Source organism: Hipposideros armiger, unplaced genomic scaffold, assembly GCF_001890085.2.
Source record: "Hipposideros armiger isolate ML-2016 unplaced genomic scaffold, ASM189008v1 scaffold_541, whole genome shotgun sequence".
In the NCBI taxonomy this organism is placed as follows: Eukaryota; Metazoa; Chordata; class Mammalia; order Chiroptera; family Hipposideridae; genus Hipposideros; species Hipposideros armiger.
The window spans coordinates 835,843-844,987 of NW_017731891.1; the positions used below are offsets into that span (position 1 = coordinate 835,843).

General features: G+C 46.9%; 1 protein-coding gene across 3 annotated transcripts in view; it reads right to left on the reverse strand.

Moving 5' to 3' along the window:
• Nucleotides 1-9,145, reverse strand: part of ATP7B (ATPase copper transporting beta) — a 96,229-nt gene that overhangs the window by 21,966 nt on the left and 65,118 nt on the right. For all 3 annotated transcript variants that reach the window (XM_019668891.1, XM_019668890.1, XM_019668889.1), the window contains 4 exons: nucleotides 7,404-7,480; nucleotides 5,722-5,896; nucleotides 4,286-4,519; nucleotides 3,543-3,634 (listed from right to left, as the gene is read on the reverse strand). In XM_019668891.1, coding sequence (XP_019524436.1) covers nucleotides 3,543-3,634; nucleotides 4,286-4,519; nucleotides 5,722-5,896; nucleotides 7,404-7,480 — 578 coding nt within the window. The remainder of the gene's footprint in view (nucleotides 1-3,542; nucleotides 3,635-4,285; nucleotides 4,520-5,721; nucleotides 5,897-7,403; nucleotides 7,481-9,145) is intronic.

A 9,145-nucleotide genomic window follows, 5' to 3' on the forward strand; every position in this document is an offset into this window, starting at 1 on the left:
CTTAGCTGTGGAGGGCAGTGTCACTGGCCCTCATATGTGGGATCTGAACCGGGGCCCTCTGGCGTCCCAAGCCAGTTCTTAACCATCGCGCCATTCGGCCGGCCCCTGTATTGTATTTCTTTAACATTTGACAGTCATTTCATTCCTTCAAATAGTCAGTGTCTGAGCACCTGTCATGTGTATGTCCAGGGTGACTGGAGGAACCCAGTGCTCCGAGAGCACTGAGGAGTGACCACCAAGCCAGGCCTGGGGGACAGGAAAGGCTTCTGGCGACATGGCATCTCAACCAAGACCTGAAGGACAGACAAGGAGCCAGGCGAAGGGAAAGGAAGAAAGGTGTAGAGGACTGGAGGCAGGAGAGAGCCTCTTCCTGGGAACTGCCAGTGGGGGTGGCTGGAATGGTAGAGGAACAGCTGGACAAGAGACTGAGCCGAAGAGGCACACGGGGCACATGATGGGGCTCACATGCGTGGTTAAGGAACGCATAAGGACAACAGCAAATCACTGGGAGGTTTTCAACTACGGAGGAATACAATCCGATCTGTGGGAAAATATTTGGAAGGAGACAACGCTGGAAGCAGGAGGGCAAAGAGGAGACTATCACAGTGCTTTAGACGAAAGACAGCCGTGGCCTGAACAAGTGTGGTAGCAGCGGGAGGGGGCGGTGTGTGAGGCCACCAGAGGCTGTAGAGCTAGAAGCAAGAGGACAGAGATTGGGTATGAGGATGAGGGAGGGGAAGGAGTCACAGAGGATGCCCAGGCCTCTGCTTCAGAAGATGGCATCGGATGGTGCCGTGCACAGAGACAGACAGGCACAGAGAAAGGGGAAGAATCTGGGAGGGGAGCATGGCGGAAAGCTGATGGGCAGGACACAGGCAGGTTGGCTTTGAGTCTTTGCTCACCCAAGAGACAGATTCCAACAGGCAGGTGAACACAGAGATCTAAGGGAGGTTTGAGAATGAAGACATGAGGGAGATGAGATGCCCTAGCGACAGTGTGTAACACACCATGACAACAGACAATAGGGACAACACTGAAACCCCAAGAATCATCACTATTTAAGGAATGAGGGGAGCAAAGAAAGTCCATGAAGAAGACAGCAAGCAGCAGCTAGGAAAGAAATGACCACTTGCCAGACTGCGCACCCATGCAGACGCTCCCATCACCCAAGACTTGGGATGGAGAAAGAACACATGTCCCTGGCAGAGGGACGGAGGAACAGGCCCGTCTCGCTGAAAAGAGGCAGGTGAGGTGGGAAACTCCAGTGGCCTTTAGAAGGCGCCACAGATCTGTCCATACCAGCAGAGGCCCAGACGCAGGAGGGCCCTACAGGAGGTGGAGGCTGACTGGGGGCCCTGGCACCAGCACGCCTCATGTTACAGAGCCGAGTTCCTCAGGAGGGACAGTGAGTGGCCTTGGCCCTGGGCCAAGGAAGAGCAAGGGGTGGCCCTGGGCCCATCCTCCCAGCAGCCCGGAGCACCCGGTCAGGAAGGTGGGGTAGGAACAACCGCCCATTTGACAGACAGAAATTGTACCAAATAGGCATTAACTGATGTGCTCCAAGTACATAGCCCATCTGAGGCAAAGCCAGATGGTCTTCTAGCCTAAAAAATGGTTCCACCACATTAAGATGATAGTACTCAGGCCCATAGTGTGTCCACAGCCAAAAATTATCACCATCTTTGGAAAAGAACTGAGTTATGTGAGGTTAGCCCCATAGTCCTTCAGCATTTCAACTAGCTTTCACCTGTCTCGGGTATTCAAATCAATGGAGCAGTCCATGCAGTTGTAGTCCCCGCTCCCAGGAGCACTTCCAAATGAAAGGCAGACAGCAAGTGCAGCTGCCCACAGCTTTATTTCCATTCTGAACATTTTCAATTCTCAGAAACTCTCGTGTCATTAATTTATAAGGAAAAAAGCAGCTAAGATGCATTACTAGCGTAGAAGCAGCCAACTGCACGTGGAAGTCCACCAAGCGCCAGCTGCTTTGTCACACAGGGCCTTCTTATCTGGGAGAGTTTAGCAGGTGGCTGGGAGGGTGGCTCTGTGTGTGCAGGGCTCCAGTCCCAGCTCTGTCACTCATCTGCCGTGGACTTTGGGCAAGTCGCTTCTCCTCACAAAGCTTAAGGGTCTGCCTAACGAAAGGGGGACCGGGCCCCACAGGGGAGCTATCGGGGTTAAATCAGATCATTTATGCACGTGCTGAGCTGTGTGTCTGGTACACAGAAAGTTCTCAAATCTCAGCTATTACCACCATGATTCTGATTATCATTTAAAAGCCAGGTAACAACCAGTGCTGCAGTCAGCCTGGTGCCTCATTCACTTTTATTCATTCACATCTCCCTCACTGGTTCATATACTCGACACAGGCTCACTGATTGCCCTGCTGGGAAGCAAGGGACCTGTGTCAGCCTCAGAGGGCTGTCTCTTGGAGGACGCAGCTAGAGGCAATAGTGTGATGAATGGTCAAGTGCACAGTGGGAGAGGCACAGGGTGGTTTAAGTAGGAAAGTATGGAGTGTATGTCATACTGGGTAGTAAGAACCTGCAAAGGTGGAAACACTGAAGATCAATGAGAACTCTACAGAGGAAGGCTCCTGAGCGGAGGCCCAGAAGAAGAGGTGCCTCTTCCATGGGGGTGGGCAGGTGGGATTTCAGTATCAGAAGTGAGATCACAGCTTAAAGGGGACAGTGGTGGGGCCGGAGAGATTTCAGGAATGTGAAGAAGGCCTATAAATAGCCATTGCCTACAATATGAAAATGAGGTGGACCAGGGACATACTTGTACAGAAGCCTTAATTTGTAAAAATATCCATATTATTAAACATGCTTTAAGAAGTCAGCATATGTAAGGGTAAAGAATATGGACTCTGGAACCAACAGCCTGGGTTATATCCCAATTCCACTCATTAATAACTGTGTGACCTTGGCCAGTTGCTTAGCCTCTCTGAAGTTCAGTTTCCTCATCTTTAAAATAAGGGTACTAACAGTCCCTTCCTCATAAATTTTCTTTTTTCTTTTTCATTAGATCAAATACAAAGAAGTTAGAACAGTATCTGGGAAACAGTAAATGCTATATAAGTTCTAGCAATAATGAAAATAACCATTATTATTATTTTTAATATCTGCCAACCTCATGAAGAAGAAAAATACTACTTCCATTTTCATTCCTTGGCAAGTTGAAACCCTTATCCCTCAGCCTGTCTTAATCCTCCAAATCTTGCAAGAAAGGCCCAGCTCACACTCCGTGTTCCCTGTGAAGCTTTCCTTGACCACCACAGTCTCCCTCTTCTAAATTCCAGGGACATGAATCATTCGTGCCTTTCCTTTATCATTTAGCACACACACACCACTGTAAACGCTTGCTTATCTTTTGGTATTTAAATGCCAGGTTTACTTAACTGGATTGAAGGAGGGATCTTACTATACAGTCTTTGTTGGCCCTCATGAGGTCTGGTGTAATGTCACGTACATGACGGTGTTTCATGGATATTACACAGAATGACCTAATTTGATCAAGAACTTGGGATGAAGATAACCCACCTGATGATTACGTTGTCCTCGCCAAGGGTCACGACAGTGGCTTCTGTGGCTTGGAGAGACATGAGTTTGGCAAGGGCTTCTGAGGTTTTGCTCTAAGAAATAATCAGAATGTAACATGACAGCTGACCCCTGCAGGAAAAGGCTGCTCCCTTAATACAGGCACAGCACACCCCCAAGGGCTCTCCCCGGATGGTATAACTCCTGCCCATCCACACACAGCCGTCATCACCACACTGGATACACAACACCACTTAGTTCAATGAATTACATTTCAGAACTGAAAAAACAATACCAAATCAACCCACTTTTTTTTAGGTTCAGTCGAATTTCTTTCCGGGCTAGAGCCTCACTCTTTTATAGGATACATTAAAATGCTGGGTACAATGCAGTGTGTTAAAAAATGCCATGACCCTAAGGTGGAAATATGAATTTGTGGACTAATAAGCCATATATTCAGTTATGTACTAAGAGGTGGTGTGATCTCTGACCTGAAATCCAGGGTTCTTCCCATGACACGATGCACCTGAACAAAGGTTTTAATAATTAACCAGCTTAGCTGGGATTTGGGAAATAGTGACCAATTTGGAGATTAGTGATCAAAGCACCTAATTATATGTAGGTTTCACATTTCTTTAAGTCTTTCTCTAGGTTGAGTGTAATGAGTAATTCTAAACATGCTGTTCAGATGAGTTAAGATTTGTATTACTGAAGGAACAGTTCTTTTAACCCGAAGCGGCAGTTACCTTTGCCACGTGTTCCAGCCACCGTCCCAGGGCAATGAACACAAAGAGCATGGGAGGTGTGTCAAAGAAAGTCACAGGGCTCCTCTCAGCCTTCTCGGCAATGGCCACCACCAGAATGACGACAGAGTAGACGTAGGCGATGCTCGTGGCCAGCACGATGAGCACATCCATGTTGGCTGCCCCATGTCTCAGAGATTTGTAGGCCTGAACATAGAAGTACCACCCACCGAGGAACTGAAAGACAGATTAAGAAGAGAGATGGCCACGACGAGCAGGGTACGGTGTCCAAGGAGACAACGGGGTGGCAGACATTCGAGGCTCTCCCACAATTCCGACATGACTTCTTCCTCTGTAATCAATGTTTTTGAAATGTATTTCCTGATTCAGAGGACTAATGGCCACAGGAAGGGATAGTCAAGAGCAGGGGAGAACTTTAAAACTCAGAGCACACAATCTAACCGTCCATCAATAGGACAATGGGGGCAATGGTGAAATAAATCACACGTCCTTTACACTGTGACCAACACTGTGCAGTCCCTTTAGAGAATGTGGTACATCTAGAAACCACTGGAGTGAAAGATGTCCGTGGTACATGAGTAAGTGAAAAAGCCAGCCATAAATCAGTATACGTCTAGTACGATGTGTCTGCCTTACGTGAACAGGTACACACACACACGCACACGTAAACAGTCTTTTCTCTATATAGATGAAAGACACACACCCAACTGGTAAGAATACTAAGGTGACCCTGGGAAATGGCAATGGGCTGCAGGCAGGGTGTGCTTAGTGAAAGAATATCTTCCTCTTTCCTAAGACTTCGGTATGGCTTAAATTGTTTACAATAAATGTACATTACATTTGGAATTAAAAAGAAACTATAGAAAAACACAAATTCAGCCTATGAAGACTTGCCCCAGATAGTCCTTAACTAAGCATTTTTATATTCAGTCAAGAGTTTTATTTTCTATTCCAAAATATATGGAGACCACACTTCCCACTAGAAGTGAAGTTAGTTTCTTAATGTTGCCCCAAACTACAAACTCCATGAGGCCTGTCTCTCTTATAATTTCCTCAGGACCACATTTCTACCGCTCAATATAAGATATTCAAGAGAAACATGAGCTCCAGGGTGATCCTGCTGCTACTTCTAACAACAAAGGTAAATTAAGCTAAACAACAAGCAAAGTGGAGACAAACTGGTTCACCAATCTTTGTAGCAAGGTGGTTGCTATGTCGGGGAGACTTCGATCACCTGCAGTCAAGTGTGAAACTGACAGTAAAACCTTTGATGTCCCCTGGGCTAGAGGACACCCCACTGCTGGTCATAAGATGGAAAAAAGCAGCAACTGTCTGGGCTGGGTCGGGAAAGCTGCAGTAAAGCGCTGGCCACCTGCAGGCATGGAAGGCAGAGGTTTCCCCCTCTTTCTGATACGTACCTGGACAAAGGTACACAAGATAAAGAAGATGAGATTTAGAATGGACAGTCCCGGAATGATGTTGTGGTCCAGGACCATAGACTCGTGAGGTTCACTGCTTGGTATCAACATATAGATCATTAAACCCATAACAGGGATGCCAAACACCAGGCTGCACAGGAAAGACTTCTTCCACCTGGAAAGCAACCAGCAACACCGACAGATTAGGTACCGCCTACCACTCGGATTATGGGCTGGGAGCCTCCTGAGGACTCAGCTTAAGACTTTGACACATGTCTGGGACAGACCACCAAGGGCAAAAATGAAAGGAAAGCCCTCTCCCTGACACCGGCCATCTGAGGGCGCATCCGAGAGTCTAAACTTCACTGCAAGGATATTTCTGAGATGTTTAGAACCAGCCTTTGCCTGCCTGTGACTGATGCGTTACCTCCGACCTAAGATGAGGCGACCGAGGCCCAGAAGCTGAGAATCCAGCCCCAGAGAGGTTTAACATCTCTGTCTACGCCTGCCTACAGTTTTTTTCAAAATGCAGTCTTACACAGGCTCCCAAGAAAAAAATAGATAAAATATTTTATTAGTATAAACTTACTTATACATTTACTTTTTAAACCATTACTTAAAATAGAGTCAGTGAGACTTGTGAGTCTGTCTTGAACACTAAAGTATGAAGGGGGGGCGGGATCACGGATGAAAGCTGTGCTCTTACATTAGCTTCACCATCCATGAAATTCTAACCAAGTGGTTGTGGAAGCTCTACTGCACCTTAACCCCATCTGAAAAGCACTTGCCTGTGAGATTAAATGCTGCTGCCCAAGGCCCCAAGAATTCAGCTCCTCAGTAGCTTTCCAGACGCCTGTCCTGCCGGTCCCTCCAGTGCTGCAGGCATGCCACCCAGAGCAAACCACAGAAGAGTCCCGAAGGCACTCTGTTTCCGTGCCCTTAGAAGGCCCTCGCTTCCTTACCCACCCCAACTTCCTCAGCCTAGGAAACTTCCACTCATTCTTTGAGGCCCAGGTCATGTGTCCTCTGCTTGTCAGCTTCCCTGACCACCCAGAACCCATTTGAATCACTGCTCATCCATTCTTTCCCAGCCAGAACATGGGCCCTGCGAATAGACAGCATTCTATTCATCTCCTGCTGCTGGCACAGTGCCCTGCATATAACAGTGGCCAGTGTTTGTTGAACGAATAAGGGAATATGTGAAACAATGAATAAACCCAGGTCTCCTGCTTCCCACGCCGTTTTCTTGCCACTTGGCCATGATTTCTGCCCTTGGAAACCCAGTTCTAGAACCCATTCAAATAAAGTCTTAAACATTGTAAAAGAAAAAAAATCCACCTGTTAGCTACCAGATGGTTATTGAAATTAAAATTAGTTAAAATTAAATGAAATGAAAAATTCAGTTCCTCAGTCACATTAGCTGCATTTCAAGTACTCGGTAACTAGTGGCTACCATTCTGGGCAGTAGAGATAGAGAACATTTCTGTCATCACAGAAAGTTCTATTGGATAGCATTTGAGGGTTAACATTACAGGGGTAAAGGCAACCAATTGAAGTCGGGGGCACCATGGGAAGCTGGGGACAGCAGGGATACCGACAAGCACAGAATGAGGCAGCATCGGGCCCGGGGAGAGGGAGGCACTCAGACAAATGCCTCAGTTTATCTTTTCTGTTCTACCTACTGCTTTATTTCGACCTTGTGGTCCAAGTGATGAGCGTTGGGGTTTCTCTGGGCTGGAGAAGCATGAAAGCCGATTTCCTTGTTATTAAAAAGAGAAGGTGGGGAAACAAAGAGGAAGGCACTTGGTTAAAACACTGCATTGGTGCAAAGCATTTTACATCTTTTGAAATTAGAAAGTTAATTTAAAAATCACATCAGAGGAATGTACTGGGTTCTCCTCCCACAACTTCTTTACCCAAATCATTCTACAAACCCTGTCACAGCTCCAGCACCATCTATGCTTAGAAGCTGTATCATCCCCAAGGAGATGGCTTCGGGTGACAATTTCTGTTCCTTCTGTCAACAAAAGGAGCAGGTTCTGGGAGAAAGGTCAACATGTCCCAGTGCTGATCAGTGTTGAGTTGTAAACTTAGAATTTTTGAGTTAAGGAATCCCAAACATCCAGTGGTCAGCTACTTTCATCCTCCGCATGAAGAAACTGAAGGTCAGAGATGTTAAACACCCTACCCAGAGGCACAGCAGCAACAGAGGAGCTATAATAGATCCAGTGCTCGGGTCTCCAGGCAGCCGGCCCAGGCCTCTTCACACTGAGCAGAGCGTGGCTACTTCAGCGTCTGCAGGCCATGGCTTCCACAGAGGCCAGGCAGATCACGCCTCAACCTTGTGTTGTTTCCAGGGATCAACTCAAGCATTTCCCTTGCCGCATGTCCCCCTTGCCCTCTCTGCCTTATTTGATCTGATCATGAAGTCACTAATATCCTTTATGAATATACACCGAAAAAGCGTCAGGAAATGTCATGTCAGCCAGCACAATATAAAGAGGGGCCCCAGGACTCTGGTGTTGGGATTTTACACAAAAAATCAGTTATGGTGGGAGAAAGAGCCCCTAAGATTGTTTAAAGACAGATCCTTTTACAACTCATAGTAGCCTAATTATACTAGAAAAAGATGCCCCCGATTCACAAGAATGGAGGCCAGACATTGGCAATAATCCTCTAAGAAGGACAAAGAGGGGCTGTGCTGAGCTCAGTGGGCTAATTAGAGGCCAGCAAGGGCATTATAAGTAAGAGGGTAATGGAGCCCCTCTTGTAAGTACCACCTCGACTCCCCCTACTCCTTAATCTGACTGTTCAGCTTCGTCAATGCCATATCACTACTGTTCTATAAGACCTGTGGTACAATAGCAACAGAAAGGCCTCCACGCTGGAACGGAAGAGCTGGGTCTGAGTGCCAGTTCTGCCACCTTTGGCTGGGCACCAGCAGACAAAGTACTTAACCCCTCTGGGGAGCTTTTCCCATCTGATAAAGAAGCTGTGTTATCTGCCTCTGAGCATGAGGCGCTGACTGTCCATCAGCGGCAGCTGCAGCATTCTTTATCTCCAAAAGCTCTGCCAGGTCATTCAACAGACAACATCCTCTTAAAACACACGTACACATGCACACACCGAATGAAGAGAAAATGAAAGACAACACTAAAAACCTGTTACAAGATGTGTCATTTAGTAAAAAATTTCATAACTAGTGGTTTCTGCTAAACTTCATTTACTCTTAACCATTAGTTGGTACAAGCTAATCTTGTTTGGTTTTGACTGTCTTAACCCTTTCAGATCACCACTAACGCTCATCCTCTTATGGAGTGGTATAAGATAGACCTTAAAAAGGAAATGGTGGGCCGGCCGAGTGGCTTATTGGTTAAGAGTTGGCTTGGGAGCACGAGCTCTGAGCAGCCGGGCCGCCAGTTCG